Genomic DNA, 22,177 nt, shown 5'->3' on the forward strand with positions numbered 1-22,177 from the left:
CACAGCAGTGAACACACACACACCGTGAACACACACCTGGAGCAGTGGGCAGCCATTTATGCTGCAGCGCCCGGGGAGCAGTTGGGGGTTCGGTGCCTTGCTCAAGGGCATCTCAGTCGTGGTATTGAAGGTGGGAGAGAGCGCTGTACATTCACTCCCCCCACCGATAATCCCTGCCGGTACGATACTCGAACCCACAACCTTTGGGTTACGAGTCCGACTCTCTAACCATTAGGCCACGACTTCCCCATTGGACAACCATTTCAAGTAATAACTTCTATTTTTGTCAGTTTTATTGTGGCTTTGGAACCTGAATGAAATCGTGTACTAGGGAACAACACTGCTTATTTGCGTGGCTGTTTTTGTGCTTGAAATATGAGACCAAGATTGACAAAAATCACATTGTGCATACAAAAAAAACAACAACAACAAAAAAAACAATTGTATTTCAACACTATTTTATTACAGAAGTGTAGCTATTGCCATTCCCTTTGCAATTATGTATATACTTTTTACATTCAATAAACACTGACGTTTATTTTTTTAAATGTAAAAAAAAAAAACCGAACGTACTGCAGGGCATAGCTGCCGTCTGATCATACTTGACTAAATTTACACGAAAAGCAGCATTGAGGTGCATTAACCTGAATATACATGTTTTATATTTTCAATGATGGCATGGGGGAGCGAGTAATGGACCAACATCCACTTTTTTCCTAATAAAAAAAGCAATTTGTCACTAATGATGTCATAGACACACGTGAAGCTTGCACCTTGCACAAGACCTGTCTGAAGATAACTATTTAATATCTATAGGCGCGTTTGCTCAAAAAGTTATATTCAGTGAAATATGGTGTCAATTATACTGTATTGTTATACAGATGTTTATTTAAATAGATCTTAAGAAAAAAATTTGCAAATTTGCAGTATTTGCAACACCATGTACTAGTATTATAAAATCGTGCTGTCATGGGAATTAATTTTTTTGTCTTTATTTGATTCATTAAGAAAAAATCTGTTGTTCGTTGAGAAAATTACCTGCATCTTCCCTCCTCTAAGACATTATATTCATAGGAGAATATATATACGGGTATAACTTGAATATTAGTATATAACATTCCTTCACAAAGAACATGAATCAGTCGTTTGTTGTAACTGTGCTAGTATTTAATCACTTTATGGGCCCTGAATGGGTAAGAAACAATGTGGGCCATTTACTCAGTTAAGTTCAGATATGTGCTCACTTTGAGATGGAGAGTTTTAAGGATTTTATTTCCATTGTAATACACTGTATTATTTACTCAGTTTGACACCAAGGTAGAGAATACAAATGTGAAAATGTGCGAAAATAACAAAGCGCTCCACAAACAATTCAAGAGTTTCAATGGTAAAGGAGGTTGGGATTTTTCCACTCACGTGCTCCAGACTCTAACCTGTCTAAATAGTTCAAAACATCTGTCCGAAGAGAGGCCATTTGCCCTTTTTTGGCCTTTTGCAGTGAGAAAACGGCATGCTGAAACATCCCATCCCCTTCAGTCGCAACAAAAAAACACCAAAGGAGCATCTAACATAACTACACCAGTACGTTTGTAGGTTTACACACTGCCATCATCCTCTGTCCATAAAGTGCTCTCTTTAGTCCTGGGGAATGACTGACGGAAATGAGGGACAAGTCTGAAAGTTTGTTTTGTTTTCAGTAGACGTAGCCCTCGTTGTACGGGTGCGGGTTGCAGTAGCCGCCCTCTTGAATGTACGCCATGTTCTCATCGAAGTGTGACAACGGCACAGTGTCTTCCTCGTTGATCTGCCGCTCCAGGTCGGTCTTCAGCACCGGACGCTGATTGTCAGGGAAGGCCATGGAGAACAAAGCCTCGGGGTCGCAGACAAACTTATACACGTATCTTTCACCTGCCACCTTCAGGAGTCAGGAAACCAGAATATTACTATACATTTCAACAGTGCAAGGACAATGTTTAATTTACAAATGGATTCACTTGTTTTTAATGATTTCTTGCATTATAAGAATTCCTGGGAAGTTCACAAATAACATGTCTATTAACTTTTTAGTTTTCAAATAAAATTAGGTTTTTAGAAAATTTTTGAAAATAATTATATACTTTTAGAAGAATAATGTCACAAAACCAGAATTTCAAAACCTTCAAATCCAAATTTTGATGTTTTGTTGGTTACCATAAATGCCTAATTTTGCTAAATAGATCCTTAAAGGAACACACCACTATTTTTGAAAATAGGCTCATTTTCCAACTCCCCTAGAGTTAAACAGTTGAGTTTTACCATTTTCGAATAAAATTGATTTTGAAAAAAGTCCCACCAAGTCTTCATTATTTTATAAAGAATAAATTAGAACCATTCATATTTTTTAAAATATTATTTTTATAATATAACACACACACACATATATATATATATATATATTGGTCACATGGTCCTTCAGAAATCCTTCGAATATGTTGATTTGGTGCTGAAGAAACATTTCTTATTATCAATGTTCAAAACAGTTGAGCTGCTTAATATTTTTTGTGGAAACTGTGATCATTTTGTTCTACAGGACTCTGATGAACAAAAAGTTTATTTATTTGAAATAGATATCTTTTGTAACAATATAAATGTCTTAACTGTAACTTTTGATCAATTGCATGCATCCTTTTGAACAATAGTGTATTCAGACCTCAGCACTGTAGCTGAGCGTTACATTTTCTTATAAGCATATTAGCATCATCATAATTAAAAAGCAGCTTATTATGAAAAAAAAGAAAACTTATGCCAAAAGGAAAGTATTTTGAAAACAGGTTATGATGAATTTCAGTATGTGTCAGAAGATTTAGCTTAGCTTGTTAGCCTACATTACCTTTTGCATGATGCCTTTTTCATAGTAGTAGCGCAATGATCTGCTAAGCTTGTCGTAGTTCATGGCAGGTCGATTCTTTTGAATTCCCCAACGCCGTGCCACCTTTGAAGCAAAAGAACTAAGTTGTTACAAATGAGCTTTCATCACAAGTTTCTCTCAAACATTACGTAAAAATAAGATCTAACACCCACTCATTACTAAACTAGCCCTCAAAAACAAAGCATTGACGGGTCTGCAGCTAAACCCTGTCAGGGGTGAAATACAACACGGCGTCTTCTCATTGGCCACAGCCGTGTAATCATACCTCTAGTCAGAGATGTGTTCATTAGGAACAGCAGATCGTGGCAGATGTTCCTGCACCTGTCCACACGACCACCCACCTGTGCCCCCTCCTTTTCAAATCTCCCTCCCACCACTCTCCCAGAGCCCCGCGCTGTGGGCCTTTTTCACTTTTTACTGCGGTTCATTCACGCCTTGCGCCCGCCCAGCCAATCCCAACGGCCCACAGTCACCTGATGGCATGAATGACTCCCCTGTTTTCTACAGCTGCCCTGTGGACCAACGCCAGTACACGCACACACACATATATACAGGACTAACAAATCCCACTGTTGCTGATAGTTTACACAAAGACACCTCTGTCCGCACTTTTCAAACACTTCAGACTTTTTGGAGAGTCGACATGTTGAAATACTTAATTTTTTGGATGGACATTACAGACACTTTTAAACAAACAAACGAAGAGTCTCTCTAGGAATCAAAACTTGCATATAGCGTGGAGATACTTTAAATTTAGTAACGATAATCAGATAATGATTCAATTAAGCAATATATAATCTCCTAAAATTATTTTAACCCTATAAAGCCGACTGTATCATATTTGATCCACAAAATTCAAAAGCCTCTATATTATCAGCATGATTAAAACTGCAACTGCAGCATATCCTTGCTCAATTTGGGCCTCTGAATAAAACTGTGTTTTTTCCCCATGAGCTCCATATTCTCTTATATCTCAAAATATGAACCATAAAAGCCTGCAGGATCAAATATGACAGTCAGTAAAAAAAAAAAAAAAAAAATTTTTAAGGCTTAATAAAATGTTCCATTTCCTTGGTTGAAAAATGTAATACTGAGGCTAGTTAGTACCTCCTCAGGCTCAATAAGTTTAAACTCCATGCCCCGGCCTGTCCACGCAATGAAGTGTGAATTTGAGGGGTCATCCAATAGGGCCACCAAAAACTGCCAGAGCTGCAGCGAGCCTCGTCTCTGATAGGTTGGGCCTTCACGGTACAGCACCGCCTCCTGCTTTATATCACCTGTGGGAGGACAAATTATAAAAGGCGTTAAATCTCATAGCCTAATCCATAATGCCTAGGGGCAAGACATCATCATGGTGAAGCTGGGCATAAAAAAAATTCTTAAGCCTTCACAATAAAAAGTAAAGGAATGGCGCAGCACTTCTGTGGATAAAGTTGTAATTTTATATGTTACATGTCTGGAGGTTCGTACAGTATTCAAGATTATAGAAGAATTATAGAACTCGGCACATAAATATCTTTTTAAGAAAGATATATTTTGTGCATAAACAAAGATATTTTTAGAAAGATGAATGAATAAGTGAGTAAATAAATAAAAAATTTAATAAATAAATATAAAAACATACCTTCAACCTTCTCTGGTACAACGCAAGTGTCGTCATAGAAGTGCCTTGCAACTTTGTCGAACATACATCCTATTGAATAAAGACATTGAGATATTGTTATAATCTGACTTTAAACATTTAATACAACTTCAAATCAGACACTTTAAATAATAAAATAGCCATATAAGATCAAATATATTACTCTGTGTGGATAGTTACCCTCTGTTCTGTTATTGTGGGCCAGATATCCTTCTTGTCTAAGATATACAGAGTGACAGCTAGGCACTTCTGAAAAAGAAAAACAAAACAAAAAAGCATTTTAAAAATGTGGAAAAAAAATTATGCATGGGCTCAGCTAAAAACTAAAACCTATATGTATGTAAGTATGTATATATGTATTTATTTGCTTATTATTATTTTCCATTTTAAGGCAATGCAAAAAAAAAAAATCCTCCAGCAATTTCATATTCAAAAGAGTAGGTTAAAACATTATGGACAACAGATTTGTGAGGATTAACCGCAGTGGACGCCTTGTGCTCCGCGTCAGTCATGTTGTTTGTTGGAGCTGTGATTCAATCAAAGCAAAGCAAGACAGCTTAAGTGAATGCTCCATAAAACATCTAACCCTCTTCATTTGGACCTATAAAGATCTCTCAGGGTTTCATTCAAGTAATGGGCCTGTCGAGGAAATTACCACTGATTAAATTAGCCGCTGACTGCCCAGTCCTTACACAGCTCACAACAAACAAACTCCTTTATGAGGCAGAATAAATGCTTCTAAATGGCTGGGAGGGGATGCAAAACATGTCAATGATCTCCTCCACTGATGTAAAGAACCAATGCAGACAAATCACTTACACATATGAAGCCTTCATCACTTTATTTGTTAGCTTTTAGTGTGTCTAATTTATAGATAATAAATAGACAAAATGTTATAGATAACAATGCCAACATAAAATGTCAAATTTAAAGTGTATGTACCTACAAAAAAAATCTCTATTTTAAATACCAATTAATTACAGATTTTCAGGGTATGTCATAATAAAAAACTTTTGTATTGAAAACAGTCTATAACATTAATTTTGTTTAAAAATATAATAAATTTGAATTTGTTGCTTTGACATTAAGTAAACAGAAAAGGCCCCGGTATTACTGCTATTATCCTCAGGTTGTGTTTTACAGATTTACATAATCAACAGGAAACAGCTGAGATGCAGCGCTGCATTCTTTCTTGACAGGCAGCTGCTTCCATTTTTATGAATGAAAACCAAAAGCCTCTTCAACATGCCAGAGCTGGGCCGACAGCCTGGGGGTCCCTGGGGGAGAGATTAGGGGCCCCTGTCTTTTCCAGCCAGGCCCTCAGGAAATTAGATCAGACCTAAATTTCCTAATAACACGCTAATTCTATTAATCTCCTGTCCCTAATAAAGTTGCTATCTGGCTGTATGTGTACCCAAAAGAAAACAAAAGAAAAATGATGTTCAGACTGTTTCCTGTTAGTTTAGAGAAGTACATACTGTCTCCATACCATTATAAATCATGCTTTAATTTTTTTTATAAAACATTTCTTATTTATTTATTCTACTCTATTTATTTATTTTTCTGTTTAATTATTTTAGGGTCTGTTCATGTTTTTGAAAGAGGCTGCATTTATTTGCACAAAATACAGTAAAAACTATTAGAATTTAAACTGTTTTCTATTGTAATATATTTTAAAAAGTCATTTTTTTCCTGTGATGGCAAAGCTGAATTTTCAGCAGTCACAACTGCAGTCTTTAGTGTCACATGATCCTTCAGAAACCATTCTAATATGCTGACTTAATAAACATTTCCTTTTATCATCAATGTTGAAAACAGTTGAGCGGCTTAATATTTTGTGGAAACATTACAGATCAAGCAATATACTGCTCTGTCAGCATTAGCAGACATGTAAACAGACAGAAACGAAACTCACCTGAGTCGTAGGTGAAGTCGCGAGGCTCTTGTTTGATCACCATGGAGTGCGGGTACGTCTGGGGGAGCGGCGCCCCCACCATGGCCGGATGTTCGAAAAGGGGGTCGCCATACTCCTGCTTGAACCCCTGAGGAGGGAAGGGGATGCTGGGTTCCGACATCTGTCTGTGATACATGGGCCGTCCGTCCCGCGACATCGGAGAGGGGAAGGAATGACACGGCTCTGACAACTGCCGCCGAAATCTGAACAAAACACTGAATAGAATAAGTCTCATACATGATCTACCTATCTATTCATCCATCCATCCATCTATCGTCTGTCTGTCTGTCTGTCTGTCTGTCTGTCTATCTATCTATCTATCTATCTATCTATCGTCTGTCTGTCTGTCTGTCTGTCTGTCTGTCTATCTATCTATCTATCTATCTATCTATCGTCTGTCTGTCTGTCTGTCTGTCTGTCTGTCTGTCTGTCAGAAGTGTTTTGATAATTGGCAGTACCTGTGGTCCATGGGGTAAGCACTGTCAGGGAGGGGCTGCGGGGGTGCGAGGTGAGGGTACGTCCTGTCTGGTTTCGGGGTGGGGGCAGCAGAGGGAGACCCATGCTGGCCAGGGGACACGGGTGTGCTGCAGGGGGTAGACACTGGGCTGGAGGCCTTCATTCCCGAGGGATGCTTCTGCTCGTAGGCACTGGAGACACCAGGGAACAAGAGCAGTTTAAGTTAGTCTTTCCTGAGGGCCTTTCAGGCTACTGAGATTATTAGACTGTGCTAGACTTTATTGCTGGAAAATTAAAAAAACATAAGCGCTAAAGCTTTTTGACTGCAGCATACTGTATAATGCATGCTAAACTGGTATTTCAAAAATGGCTGGAAATTAAGTTGTTTTTATATATATTTTGAATTACATGTTTTTAATGAAAAATAAATAAATGCACAAAAAATGTTCAAAATAATACAAAAATATGTATAAAAGACACAAAAGGCACAATTGTGATAAAAATTTTATTAATAAGACAAAAAGTGTTAGAATTATAATGTATATAATAATATTAACAATAATCATAAATTATAATACATATATAATATTTTTATATGATAAAAAAACAATTTATATATACTACTGTTTAAAAGTGTGAGGTCAGTCTCTTATGCTAACCAGGGCTGCATTTAATATAGTAAAAACTGGAATATTATGAAATATTTATGACATATTTAAAATAACTGTTCTATTTTATTTCAAACTAGTTTGTTCCTCTGATGCAAAGCTGAATTTTCAGCATCATTACTCCAGTTTCCAGTGTCACATGATCCTTCAGAAATCATTCTAGTATGCTGATTGGGTGCTCAAGTAACATTTCTTAATATCAATGTTGAAAAAAATCAATATTTTTTTAGAAACTATTTTATGTTTTTTGTAGAAACTATGAATTGTTCACATAGTTCCATAATCTAACAATAAAAAAAATCCCACAATTCCCCACATCTATTCCTAGCCATCCAGCTACCAGATCTCCACCCCTCACATCCCACAATCGACAGGGTACCAAAGAGAAACCATCTGATATCTTGTCAGATATAAACCTTAAAGCAATTACACTCCATTCAGAAACATTAAAAGACAAGGAAGGAACAGGCTTCTATGGGGCTTGACAATCTCCAAGGCACCTCTGAAGAGAACATCATCACAGAGGTTGTTGGTTCAGCTTGAGTGCCATCTGCAATATGAGGGCAGGTTGGCTCCTCCAGCGAAATAAAACATCCAAGTGAAAGGTCATAAATTTAAAATCAAATCAATAGGAAGATGACTGTAACCAAGCAACCGTGTATGCCGTAGACGCTTGTCCAAGTGGAAAAGCCATTTATTGCACTTAATGCACCGTAGCGTAATTTCTTGTTTTTCTTTTTTGTGTTTTCTTCCCCCTTTCCAATTTCAGGTGGATCTCATTCAAATCATTTCGAACAGCACCTGCTGTACAGTTGCCTTTGAGTAAATAACTAAAGGAAAACTATTATTATTGTGCTTTTTTCCCCATAAATCTTTAAGACTATTCTTGGCTCAGGCTGAAAAACTCACATCTATGCCAAGACCCCATCTGCCTTAGGGCCGTTCTGTTCTGTTCAAATGAACGTCTGTGCTTTTATTCAGCCTTTAGTCACATATAAAAAGGTGAAATACACACCCACTGTAACACCTTAGTGTCGGAGGTGAACTTGTGCTTTATTCAAACCCCTGAAAATTCAGCGTCACATGCAGCGTGATTAACAAACCCAACATTTGCATTCAGAAAATAGTTATTTTTTTCACAAAACATCTGTAATTAGGAAAATAAAACACCCTAAATTGACATATAATGGGTAAAAATAGTTTGTTAAATGGTATCGGTATTGCAAATGTATGTAGACATATTTGGCCCATTTAACTCTTTCACACCAGCTGCCGAGGCTGAATTTGCAAACAAAAACGTGATGTTAGTGTCGCTCTGACAGCTGAAAATCTAACGTTTAGAGTTGATTTTCACTGCTTTGGTGCAAAAACACTTATGGTTTCATGCAAATTTCTCTCAGACATCACAGTCTAGCATGTCTAGCATCCGTCTTGTTACTCTCGGTATTTTCTTATAACACCTGATGCATGTAAGTTACACAATAACTTGGTGTTATAAACCAGATTTGATCACTTAAAAGAAGAACAAGGGGTGTGTGTGTGATTCTGTTTAAATGTGTTTCTGCATTACGGTACCTGATGTTATACAGGCACTTCTCCCCATAGTGGAGTCTGAAGGGCCTCTCCTGACTGCAGGCTGAGCCCAGATCAGTACACGGACTGTGGGGCTCTCTCTTTATCCTCAACTGCAGCCCGTGGAATGCCACTGAGAAAGAGACAAATGTATGGATGTTTAAACAGAACATCAAAATTAAATCATGGCTAAAGAATATAACAGTGAACAATAAGATTCTCACTATATTCATTACTCAAAGGATGCAGAAGTGTCATTTAAAACTGCAATCATTCTGCAGGTGAAGTTGAGGTGACCTTACAACATTTACCTTCTTTTATGCATTCACCAAAAATCATTAGATTTCTGTTTGCATGCAAAAGGTTGGTATTTTTAGCAAAGGTTTCTTGCAACTAATCGCCAAAAAAGTGCTCACATGAACAAGGTCAGACACATATGTAATAATAATAAAACCTATTAAATATAAATCTGCATCAATTCAGTAACCAAATTAAATAAAAAACATCTTTAAAGCAACATTTAAGTAAATTCAGCACTGTTTTTCCTCAGCACACATGAATGAGATTTTTGTCATTCAGAAATTTGAATAACAACTGTTGTCAAGATTAAACCAAATTAAATAGTGTTACAAATGTATTTGAACATTCTGCTTACTTCTAAAGGTAATCTAATACTTTGATACTACATGAAAAAAGGGAAGAAAAATAAAAGCATAAATAGAAAGCACTTCATTTATTTGACTGGATTTGTGTAATCTAAAAGTTACGAATAAAAATATTAATGTCTAAAGTAAAAACCTTAATTTATTTGGCAGTCTTCTGAAATTTTAAATGGTCTTTTTAGGATGTGTCGTTGTTCATGATAGTGGATTCTAAAAGTAGCAGTGTGGATGAATAATTTATACTTGAGAAGACGTCTTGACGGACCATATTAAGAAGCACGTAGACAGACGAAGAAAAAAATGCCATAATTGATTTTACGCAAAGGCATACAAGTAAACGAATCAATACAAAATCTGTTAGCATCACAGGACGTCATACATGCAGGATGTCATTCCAGGATTGCAACAATTACACGTGCATTGATTGGTGTTAATGGACAACATTTTCAACAAGTCGTTTATGACATTTACTTTCAATTTTTTGTATCCTTGCAATTTATGAGATGCATTTAAACCCCCCTGAGTACATCAGATGTCAACTGAAGTGGGCAACACCTCAGAGAAGAAGAAAAAAAAGAAACAGAAGCAGTGGTACATTGAATAAAATAAAGAGCTCTTACAAAATCAAAAGGACATCTTGAGTATAGCTAAATATTAATTTCACGAATCTCAACTTATGCAAAATATTCACAAATGATTTCCATTGTTATGACGTTTACTAAACATTCATGTTCCATTCTGTGAAAAGTTTAATTTATTTCCATTAAGCTGCACTCTTATAGATTTAATTTTCATAAATCAATAGCTTGATATTTCTGATTCAACGCTAAATGTAGCACCTCCACCTAAATTCCATTTAAAATGTTACCGAACACCATTTTCACTGTTCCCTGTGTTACACGAAAGTGCATTTGGGTAAAAAACACAACTTTTCTAAGTGTCAAACTGTGTCTTTTTTTACTGTGCTGATGGTTGTGCGTTTTCTCACCCTTCTCTCTTTCTCACTCTCACCACTTCGCTGACTGTTACTCGCTGATAATAGATTCAGTCACACCTTCTTCTTAAACACTCTGGGCTTGAATTACGATGGCCTTAAAAAAGGGCAAAAAACTAAAATATAATCACTATTTGATCACACTTCCCCAGCCAAAAAAATCACTATTATACTAGTGTTTAAATCAATTGATTTTTTTACAGTAACACCACCAATTCTCTTAACAATTACAAACGCATTTAAAATAAAAGTAAATACAATACAATTTAAAAATGTGGGGTCTGGAAGATTTTATTTTATTTTTTTTATCTCTTATGCTCACCAAGGCAGCATTTACCTGATCAAAAATACAGTAAAACTGTTAAATATTATTAAAATTCACAATATGTTTTCTTTTATTTTATTTTAATATGTTTTAAAATGTAGTTTATTCTTGTGACGGCAAAGCAGAATTTCCAGCTATTTTCATTATTCCATTCTTCAGTGTCACATGATCATTCAGAAACCAAATATGCTGATTTGGTGCTTTGGTGCTTTTTCAGGATTTGATGAATAGAAAGTTCAATATAGCTTATTTGAAATAGAAAATTAATTTTAAAAAGATTTTTTTGCATCTCTACTGTCACTTTTGATCGATTTAATGCATCCTTGCTAATTAAAAACATGAATTTCTTTAAAAAAAATACTGTCCCCAAACTTTTAAATGGTAAAAGTAAACAATGTATATATTACAAATCTTCAAATGATACAAATAATTTGACAAACAACCAGTTTATCAGGCCACGCACGTCTAGTGTGCAGCAGCAGTTTGAGAGGTGTATTTTCTGGCTGTGTTATCCCTGTATATCCCATTTCGAGGTGCTTTGTGAGAAAGGACCACATGAAACGGAAGTGATCCACTGGCATTGTCGACTCAGACCCATATGGGAGGGCCAGGATGCCTGTTCAAGAGCCCAAACGCCATGCCCTCGCTCTACCTCCATCTGCCTGTCCCTCCTCTCCACCCCTATTCTGCCCACAACGCCAACTAACACCCTGCAGTTACAACGATTTTGCTTAAATATACATTTTGGAATGGAATATTTACTTAATAATAAAGAACAAAAATAAAGAATAATGTTCATATAGATGCAAAAAAAGGCTTCCTTGAGTGACATTTCATTTCTCTTTTGTCACGGTCTACGCTCACAATAAAGTCTAGCTCCCACTAAGCAAGGAATACAGGACAATAGCCCATTATCAGCAAACACTAGTATATTTTATTTGCCTAATGAGCTTGAGTTCTCTAGAAAGACAAAGCCCCCCTTCTTCTCCTCTACATCCTCTGTAGCAGAGTCTGTTTTGGCTCCTCTTTAAGACATAAGCTGGACTCGCTCCCCACTGTGCCTCATTCAGTCCATGCCACTTCCGACACTGGCACCGGCTCTGCCACGACCACTGCGCGCCAACTTTACTTCCTATGCCCATTTAAAGGCCTATTGCTTCTGGCTGCACTTGCTGAGAAGGTACACAACCTAGAGAACACACGCCGCTCGTGCTTTCTCTCTCAGTTTATTCAACAGCGAATGACAACATATCGTAAACGAGCGCAAACGTGTGCTGCGTTTGCTAATTTTCGCACGAAATCATCAAAGTTGAGCTTCTTTTAGTCAGGCCTTTCTACAGTGTGTCTACATTTTGCAAAATATAAGCTACTATTTTGTACATTTAAGAGCCACAGTACAAGAAAAAAGGTAACACTTACAGTTTTCACTCTGAAAGTCTGGAACAAACTGCTCATCATTGTCAGGAACTTGAGCTGGGAGAAAAAAAAGAGAGAGAAAAGGGTAAATAAACAAACATATATTTGGTTTCCACAAGTTGAGCTAACACGATCTCTACTCTAATAATCACTTTAATTAGTAATTTCCTCCAATAATCCTCTGTAATTGAAACACTAATGATTTGAAGTTCTCAGACCAACCCATAAAGACATTTATTGGTTTAAAACAGACTAAACATATCCTCTAATTATGTCAGTAATTTAATTTCAACTTAATTTGTTGGACAAAGCAGGCTTTTGCGTGTGAAACGCATCCCATATGTGTCTCAGTCGTTCACTTTGACATCCAGCTACATAATTCACTGATATATGTGTATTAAAATAGTTTGAGAATTAAAAAACAAAAATAAAACAAACCAGGACGCCAAAAGAAAAACACCTTGCCTTGTGATCAAATGTGCTTTACACAGTGTCTTCATAAGGATAGCCAGGCAGCGAGAAAACACCTATTGTTCACACTGTCTAATTGGGACACATCCCCACTGGTGAATGCACCTGTACCTGCCGCGACGGCTGGCGTCCAAACAGAGCACGTTCCCCTACCTTTCCCTCTCTCATAGCTAATGCTAAAATAATGAAGCCTTCATATGGAGCTCAATTAAACACATTCATGTTTATATCACATGCGTTTGCACTCTTGCAAGAGTTCTGTTGATTATTGCTTGTTCAGCTCGACACAAAGGCGCACTGTGGCAGAGGAGAGCATGGGACCTCGCTGCACGGGGCTATTAGCACATTTATTCCTCTGTGCTAAAACTGGATTTTCATTTTCACAACAACAGTAACAAGTCGCAACACGCACAAATCAGCATTTGCTTTGTGTAAGGCAACAAGTTTTGCTCGGCTTTTTGGAAATGGGAGTGTTTTCTCATGTCTGTGTAAATTGTAATGCATTCATATCTGATGTAAATATGGGAGAATTTTTAACTGAAAAACCGCTTGTGAATTTTTATTTGTTAAAAAATATAGATGATACTGGGCTACACTGTAAAATTAAATTTTTCTAAGTTGTAAATAAAACTTTATTGGAGTACATTTCACAAGATACTATTTTAGTAGTCTTTATACTGCAAAATTTCACTACTTGCTATTTCTTTGAAATTATTTGCTAAATTTAATAGCAATTTCTGAGTAAAAACATCCAATTCTTTTCAGAGTAGTTGTTATAAGGTTTTTATCTTAGTACCTTTTTAGGTTTTTAAGTCAAAACTCTAATTCAAACAAGAGACAACTGCATAATGAAGATATATTATAACTGAAAAGTTAAAATACAATAGATTTTTTAAATATATAAATGTCAAGTCAGGGCAGGTTTTCACATTTGCTTTAATATTTATAATATTTTAATATTTGTAGGCCAAAACAATAGTTTTTATTTTTTTCTGTTTTTTTTTAAACATTTTTTCTGCTTTATTTTATTGTAAATTTTGCTTTAAAAAATGTGTAATTGCAGGTTTTTCTATGACAACTTACCCCATAGAGGCCCACTTAACTGTATCTTTGATTCCTGGCCAATAATGGTTAAAATAGAAATAAATAAATAATAAATATAAATGTGTGTGCATATGCAGTAATTGACTTTCATTAATAAAAAAAACCTACAAAACTAAAAAATATTCACTTGACTAAAAAGTGTGACAACTAGCCCCAGTCTACTATAAAGCATGCAACTATAAAGCATATTTGTCAGTGTTTTGAAAAGGCAAGTCGAGCACAACCGCAGCAGATGTCTTTACTGGTTGAACTCAACAAGAAATAACACTGCCATTTCTCTGGCTGGTTCCAAAGCAAACACAATCAAAGTAAAATTAAACAATCCCCTCACCAGCTCAGGAGAGAATGAACAGGAAAGAAAGACCAAGTGCATTAAGAGTCAGAAAAGTAGCGTAAACATCAGTTAAAGAGAGGAAAGCGGAGAGGAAGGGAAAGACTGAGCTGCAGCCAGTATTCTCAGCAGGGTGAATGAGTCAACCTGTGAATGGGACAGCTGATCCCAGCACCCCTCCTGAGGCTAGCTAAGGTGTTGGAGCATGTCCACCAGCTAAAGAAAAAAAGAGAAGAGCAGCGCCAGGCGAACGGCGTAAATTCAACTACATAAAGAGACTCAGAATCACTTATCTGCCAAACAAAGAGGAAAAGATACAGAGAAATCAGATAAAAGTCAAACTAGAAAACAACGAAATCACTATATAAAAAAAAGCTACTAGTAAATCCAATAAACTAAATCCTGATATGACATATTCAGTGATCGTTTCAGAGTCTTTTTTTACGTTTTCTAGACATAATAAGTGACTGTCAGCTGTCTATGGCCAAAATGACACATGTACGTCAAATGACGAGCCACCAGCTCTTTAGTCTGCTGCCGGAAATTCTGTCCGTCGCTCATACGTCTTCTCCTTCTTTCCAATTACCTGAGCTAATAAATCTCTGAAATGAAACCGCTAGTTCTTCGTTTGGGTTCTAATGGACAGGAAGTCATATATTAAATCTATTTGCGATTTATCTTGAATCTTTGGGCGCTGCGGCTGATGGATGTAAGACAGGTTGAATTGTACTCCTCACTGTAATATCTACTGCAGCGACTACTTTTTTTTTTTTTTTTCTCCGCACACTTTTTTTTTTTTTTCCTGCCGGATACACTAAAATATTTAAGTCATGTCTTATTCTTTTAGAGGCCCTGGGGTGGATTTGGCATAATCAAACTCACGACAAGAACAGTAAAGTCCGAAATCTGTTCTAAAGCGTATTTTTAATTTTAAAATCCACAATTATACTGCAAGCCTTTTTAAATATATTAAAGAATACATAAAAGCGGTCTATTAAAAATTAAGAGTCTCTTTCCTTATGCAGGTGCAAGGGCAAATCCTATTTTACATATTAAACAGATCATTTCCTTATATTTTAGATGTTTGGCTTTAAAAGGTGACCAGTACACACAACAATGTCCTGTAGTGCAGCTGTACTAAAGCATATTTCAGTGAAGTTATTTGAGATTATGCTAAATAAAAAGCTACTTAAGTTGCATTAGTCTGACTTTCATGTGGCATTCAAGAATTCAGTCACACAAGCCAGATAGTAGTTTGATCACTAACAGAAAACAGACACACACTCATCTTCATTTCCTCTTTTTGTCCAAAGTGCATGCAAATGCATTCCAAAGGCCGAAAGGCAGCTGGGATTTCACAAATGCAAAGCGCTTGAATTGGTTTTACAAACTGCTTTGCATGACTTTCAGCTGTCCAACTACTTTGTTTTTGTTTTTTTCTTCTCAATTTGCAACCAAACTGCTTTTTACAATAAACAGACAAAGGCTGTTATGTCTATCATGATTTGCGACTTTAAACTTTTGCACAGCCTAAATTAATTTATGACAATAATAAAATTATTATTTATTATGTATTCTACTAAAAATGGAAACATCACATTATAATTGCCACCAGCTATATATCATATTTATTCCTTTTTTAGAAGACTAAAAGTTATTTAACTCAAATAATAAGACTGATAAACAATAAAATTGCCTGCACATTATCAGTTTAGTTTTTTCCTAAATGTATAAATGTCCTCAAAAACATTTTTTAAATGTTGCAAACCTCTCAAAATCATTCATTTTTTGCAGCCAGAAAAAAAAACTTTTTAGAAAAATTTGCAATGCTTTGCAACACCAAGAACTTCACACTCTTTGACGTCAAAATTACCAGTTTGCCATTTAGAAATTTTTAACATAACATTGTTAGAAATATAAAATTTTACATTTTGAAGACAAAGGAAAAACCTTAGAATTTTAACATCAAAACTGCCAGTTTGCCATTTAATTTTTTTAACGTTACATTGTAAGAAATTTAACATTTATATCACATTACAATATTTCCAAACACATTAACAACCAACCAAAGGATGAACCATTTACTAACCTAAAGGTCGGTGCTGCAAGCAAGGTGGGAAAAAGACACTCGCGCTTAACTCCTGAAGCATCACGTTTGAGTTAGACCACAACCAGCATGTCTTGCCATGAGAAACAAAAAATTGCCAAAACAAACCAAAAAAAAGTTAGGGGGAAAAAACTAAGCGGTAAAAGTTGAAGCTCTGGAAGCGATCTACCGCCAATCCATTTCTTTAACAAAAAGAGTTACAAAAAAAAAGAAAAAAGCTCTTAGAACTTAATATATGAGAAGTATCAGGCGAGAAAGAGAGGGATACAAAAAGGAAAGAAGTGAGGGAGAGAAGGTGTGCGCGTGTGCGTGCATGCGAGAGAGAGAGAGGTGGCAGTGTTGGTGGCCCGTCTGCCTTAGCTCCTGCCAAAAGCGGACGAGAGGAGAAGAGAGTGAGCGAGACTGCAAGTTCTTCTGGTAATTTGTGATGACACTCAAAGTAGAACCTCCTCGGTCTCCCCCTAGACTCCTGCTCTTCTCAAGCACTAATGTATGCATGACACACCAAGTGCCTTCGCTACAGATGCATTAATTGGACTGCAGATTAGGTCTGTAACTTGAGGCATATTTGCTCCCCTCCCCCAAATCTCCCCCCATGCTCTCTCCGCTTCGAAACAAAAGCTCGATCAACCACTGAGAAACCTTGAGCGAGACTGAAGTAAACAGACCAGAGCTTACCTTCAGCGAGCCAGGTCTCCTGAAGTTGGCTGAGATCTTGAAACAACTCTAAAAACAAAGACAGCAGATTTTGAGATGGCGAAACAACAGGTACAAAGCTTTAATTATGTGTTTTGACCCTCAGCGCATCTCGATTTCAGTCTCAAAGCCCTCTGAAGACCGAGGCGAGTGCTGCTGATTGAGATTTTAAAGCCTCGAGTGCAGGTGGCAACGAGCGATATTGCATTTTGCGAGATGTTAAGAAGGCGTGAAATGAACATTGTCTTTTTCACCCACACCTGAGTGCTTACCCTCGGTGTCCAACGCCAGGTCAGAGTTAATGAATTTTCTTTTCCTGTCCTTCACTGGTCTCGTGTTGGACGTCTTTCCCCGAGGATTCTAAGCAGAAAGCAACAGATCAATTGCCTCAAATGAAGATGGAGTGTGTTGAGTTTGCTTTTGAAAGATATGCAACACACAACTTTAGCTTCACACATCATGCATACGGCTAATATATGAGAGATTCTTTAGTTAGTGGCACTTTGGACTTGTTTGAAATCTTTAAAAATGAAATATAAAACTGGGTTTCATCATGTCCTGGAATAAAAGATATGGCCTTGATCAACCCTTAAGTGGAGTTTTTATTTTGATGGCAATTTTTTTTTTTTAGGAAAACGTTGAATAAGTCTTGGACTTACTAACCCAACATGTTAGAAAGTCAACAATTATTTTTTTTATTTTTTTTTTGTTCTGTCTCAAAAACTGACCCATTTTAATGATACCTAGTTTTAAAAGTTATAAAACAAATTTTAAAATAAAAATGTTTAATCTTCACACTGTCACTTTCCATCATAACATTACTGTATTAAATGTGTCTTAAAATGTTAATTAAATTTTTTTTTAACTATACATACATATACCAGCTGAACTGAAAATATGATTATTTGTTTTTAGAAAAAAGTGAAATATATAATTTCCCTTGTTTCAACACAATTTAAATGTGTTATATAGGGGAAGGTAAAAAGCCCAAAATATAGCCATTCTGGCATATATGAAGTTTGATTCGCCATAACAGGATTTAAAGCTATTATAATCAGTAATTTAAAACTATCAATGACTATTAATGTCTTCGAGATCAGTCTAGAAGCTTCCCTGAAGTGAAGGATCACGCACATACAAATGACAGACCTGTCACGTTACGGTTTAAAAAACGCAGATTCTCGTCATCATTCAATTATATGACAGATACATATTTGCAATCATGGAGAGCACTAATTTACCTTCATCAGACTTACATGAGATTTTATGAAAGGCACTTGTTGGTCGTAAAGTCCGTCCATTCTGCAGCGGTTGGACTCTGAGCGCGCCGTCCGATCACCCTTTGAAGTAGGAGACTGACTTTAAGCGATTTATTGGAGATGGAACATGAACTGCTGCGCGCTCGAGCGCATTCAGCGACTCCATTCATAAATATAGCTTTCATTTGACTGACTACATGCTGACTATTAGGAAACAGACACTAAATGCAGCAGATCCGTGACATTTTATAAAGTTGCAAGTGTCCTAATGTAAATATGTTGCGGTGCTGTGAGTGCGTAACGCTGTGAGCCGATCCTCCGAAGGGACTGGACTTTTGGAAACTCTTTTTTTCTGTTTCTAGTTACGTTTTACTGAAGCGTCGAAGGTGATGGAGAACTTAAAGCTTGCACTCACCCCAGTAAACGCACCGCATTCATTCATGGATGTGTCGCCGGACTGAATGAGAAAAGCGCTCTCGTGTCTCTCCTCCGCGCTCAAGTCAACACACACTCACTGTCTGCTGTTCCAGGGGCCTCCCTTCAGAAACAGCCGGCGCCCCGCTTCCCATTGGCTGCCACTGTCCTCCGCCGGATCAGATTTCCACCCGTCAATCAAGAGCCTATTTCACCGTTCCTTCATTAAAATATGCTAAACTGATATTGCAATTATAAGGTGTTTATTTATGAGAACCACAGCACATCATTATAATATCTCTTGTGGCTAGATGTTTTGGAAATTATGTGCATAAAAGTGCACACAATCATATTGTATCCAGTTTACAACGCTTACAAATGACCTAACAGTTTTTGACAAGCTAAAAGAAGCTTTCAAAAGAATGAAATAAACAGACATACGTTCAGAATGATCACATCAACATTTTCCAAAAACATTTGTTATTCATAAATCTCTTTTAGATAATTTAATGCAGTGGTTCTTAACCTGGGGTTAACCACGGCCCCCTAGAGGACCTCAGAAAACTCCAAGGGGGGTAATATTATTTTAATATTAAATATAAGAGACAAAAAGGCATTATCACAAAATAAATCCTGACATGGTGATCAGCACACCAATGGCTATCTTAGAGACAATGGGCAGAACACAAGCACAAATGAGTGGTCAGTTATACAGTGTTGCCATGGACAAGAGTCAACATTCAGAAATATTTGACCAATCAGAATAAATTAATTCCAAATATCTGTGTAATGAGTTATACATACTGTAATAATAATAAAAAAATAAAAATAAAAAATGTATATATATATATATATAATTGAAATAATAATAATAAATTATATTATCAGTAAATAAGTAAATAAAAATGCAGGAGAACCTTTACAAGAAAATACTATTTCAGTTTTCCTGTTTCAACATTTCACATTTAATTCAATGTGTTCTCGTTTCTTTGTAATGGCTTCTGAAATTACTATCAATTAATAAAATGATTAATAAAATAGTTTCTAGACCTTTTTTGTAGCCACTAAAAATCGAAAAAATATAGTAGGCTACAACATGTTCACAGTTTTTTTTTTGTATGAAGTAAACTAATTTTTCCATTTCCATTTTTCCACTCCTGATTAATATAGGTTCCATGCTATAACCTTGTTTCAATTTTAATTGAATGAATAGACAAATATACAATAGCAATAGATCCTAGTTTCTTTTGATAAAAAAAGACAAAAGATTAACAAAGAATCACTTAGATTAATTGAATCTAAAGTCTAAGTCTTTGTGAATGACTATATTTGAATATATATATATATAAGTTGTGATTTGTGCTAACTATGTAGGGTTCGCAGGGGTCAAGTGAGGAGGATCTTTTTTTCCCTCCATAACACCTATAGTTATATATGTGTTTTCACACCTTATCTGACCTTTGAGATGAAGTTCATTATATCCATTTACATGCACCATATTTAATACATGCTAAAAGTGTCGGTCCAGTGTTTCCTCGTCGCAAAGCTCTAATCACGTTATTAAGAAACATCTAACATGTCACTTTTTCAGGATCAGGTAAACCAGCACATAAACAGAGCAACTTCCATTATGGGGAACTGATGGAAACCTAAACCGACATTTCAAGTCATTCTTGATGCAATGTATAATCCCGTGAGTTTTACAGAATGCAGGACAGGTATAGATGTTCGTTTGACAGGTTAACATTAAAAGGTTACAACCATAGGGATCCATTTGTTGTCAGGTCAAGAGGTGAGGGTTGCAGCAAGCTGACAGGTTCAAAAGGTTAAAGTAGGTGTGTTTGTTAGAGTTACGAACAGACAAATTACCATGGCAACATCTGGCATTATATAAAATGTGTGTTTTCTGTAAAAATTTTGCTATTACTGGTTTCAAAACTTTTATAAAAGAGCCAGTTGGTCAAAATTTGTAAATGTTATATTTTTCTCTAATATAAATCTGGGATCTTAAACAGTTTGATCTCATACAAAGTTAAGTGAAAAAAAAATTGAGTAAAATTAAAATGCACAAGTATTTGACACAGCACATTATTAATGATTATTTTAATGGCTTCAATATAATTAAATTAAGCATCATATACGCATGTTATAACAGGCCAGGCTTAAAATGCAGCACTCACTTTTATACAATATAAAAATCTCTTTATCCACCGAAAGGGTCTGTGAAGATTCTTGGTATAAATAGTCTATGGATTGTGACATTCGTTTTAACTGCTAAAAATGTCATATGTCATATCTTGATCCAACATGCAAATATATCAGTCAAGTTCATTGTCAGTTCACTGAACAAAACACTTATTATGAAGTGCAGGCTATATGGGGCTGAGTAAAACTTACAAAGAGCAGGCAAAAGCACGCACGTCAATCTCAACTGGGTGCTCGACTAAGAAACCAGTGGAAACATTTTTTTAAATGTAAAGTCGGCAACACCAAAGCTCCAAAAGTATCAAAAATGTATGTGTGTGTGTGTGACGTTTCGAGCATGAAGATGAAGATGTCTGATGAAGAGCCTGCGTGCTCGAAACGTCACACACACACATACATTTTTGATACTTTTGGAGCTTTGGTGTTGCTGAGTAAAACTTAACCAGGCCCAACAAGAAACTTAAGAATTCAGTTATCAGGATGTGTAATAGTATCTCACATCATTGCATGCTGCTATCGCAAGAAAAGGAAAGGTGCAGTCGCACATTTGCTTTAGCTCTAGCAGAAGTGCATCACAACACATGAATATGCATGAGCAAAGCACCTTGAGACCATGACAACCATGCCTTGTAAAGACTAAATACAACAAAATTCAGTCTTTCAATCTGATTCTTAGTCAAAAACCAAGCAGCTTTGGCTTAAAACAAAACACAGACAGGCATTCACATTAAAAAGCCCAAACACTGCACATCAATTACTGACTCCAGACGAGGATTGTCTAACAATAACATAAAACCTCCATTTATGCTTTCTCAGTTTATAATATAAAGATTGCTTGTCCACATGTTCATGCTTCTGGAAATTATTATTTTCACTGTAGTTAGTTGATCCTTCTTCAAGTGACTTGACCACATTTAGTGTTTAGCAATTAAATCATTTTATCCGTCCAGATTTTTTGAGCCGTGGTTTTTTAAAATGCAACTTTCAAAACAA

General features: G+C 36.2%; 1 protein-coding gene across 2 annotated transcripts; it reads right to left on the minus strand.

The window, feature by feature from the left end:
- Positions 1 to 1,403: 1,403 nt before the first annotated feature.
- Positions 1,404 to 19,068, minus strand: LOC107683220 (ETS translocation variant 1-like). Of its 2 annotated transcripts, XM_016479290.1 has the most exons (13): positions 18,981 to 19,068; positions 18,563 to 18,646; positions 17,579 to 17,666; positions 17,289 to 17,336; positions 12,601 to 12,654; positions 9,204 to 9,333; positions 6,963 to 7,151; positions 6,466 to 6,707; positions 4,731 to 4,799; positions 4,533 to 4,601; positions 4,016 to 4,185; positions 2,870 to 2,971; positions 1,404 to 1,915 (listed from the first exon to the last, which is right to left on the minus strand). In XM_016479290.1, exons 1-13 carry the CDS (start codon positions 19,005 to 19,007, stop codon positions 1,694 to 1,696), a joined length of 1,494 nt encoding a protein of 497 aa, XP_016334776.1. In that variant the 5' UTR covers positions 19,008 to 19,068; the 3' UTR covers positions 1,404 to 1,693. The 2 variants fall into 2 exon arrangements, with proteins under 2 accessions (XP_016334776.1, XP_016334783.1); XM_016479297.1 differs by lacking the exon at positions 18,563 to 18,646 and having other exon boundaries at positions 6,466 to 6,719.
- Positions 19,069 to 22,177: the final 3,109 nt, after the last annotated feature.

This window comes from Sinocyclocheilus anshuiensis, unplaced genomic scaffold, assembly GCF_001515605.1.
Source record: "Sinocyclocheilus anshuiensis isolate Anshui unplaced genomic scaffold, SAMN03320099.WGS_v1.1 scaffold1170, whole genome shotgun sequence".
NCBI lineage: Eukaryota > Metazoa > Chordata > Actinopteri > Cypriniformes > Cyprinidae > Sinocyclocheilus > Sinocyclocheilus anshuiensis.

Coding starts and splice junctions, on each gene's coding strand:
- LOC107683220 (XM_016479290.1), bottom strand. CDS start 19,007: ATGAATGAATGCGGTGCGTTTACTGGG. Junction 17,337..17,578: donor CCTGGCGTTGGACACCGAGG/GTAAGCACTCAG, acceptor CTTTGTTTTTAG/AGTTGTTTCAAGATCTCAGC. Junction 4,186..4,532: donor TGTACCAGAGAAGGTTGAAG/GTATGTTTTTAT, acceptor GTCCTCCCACAG/GTGATATAAAGCAGGAGGCG.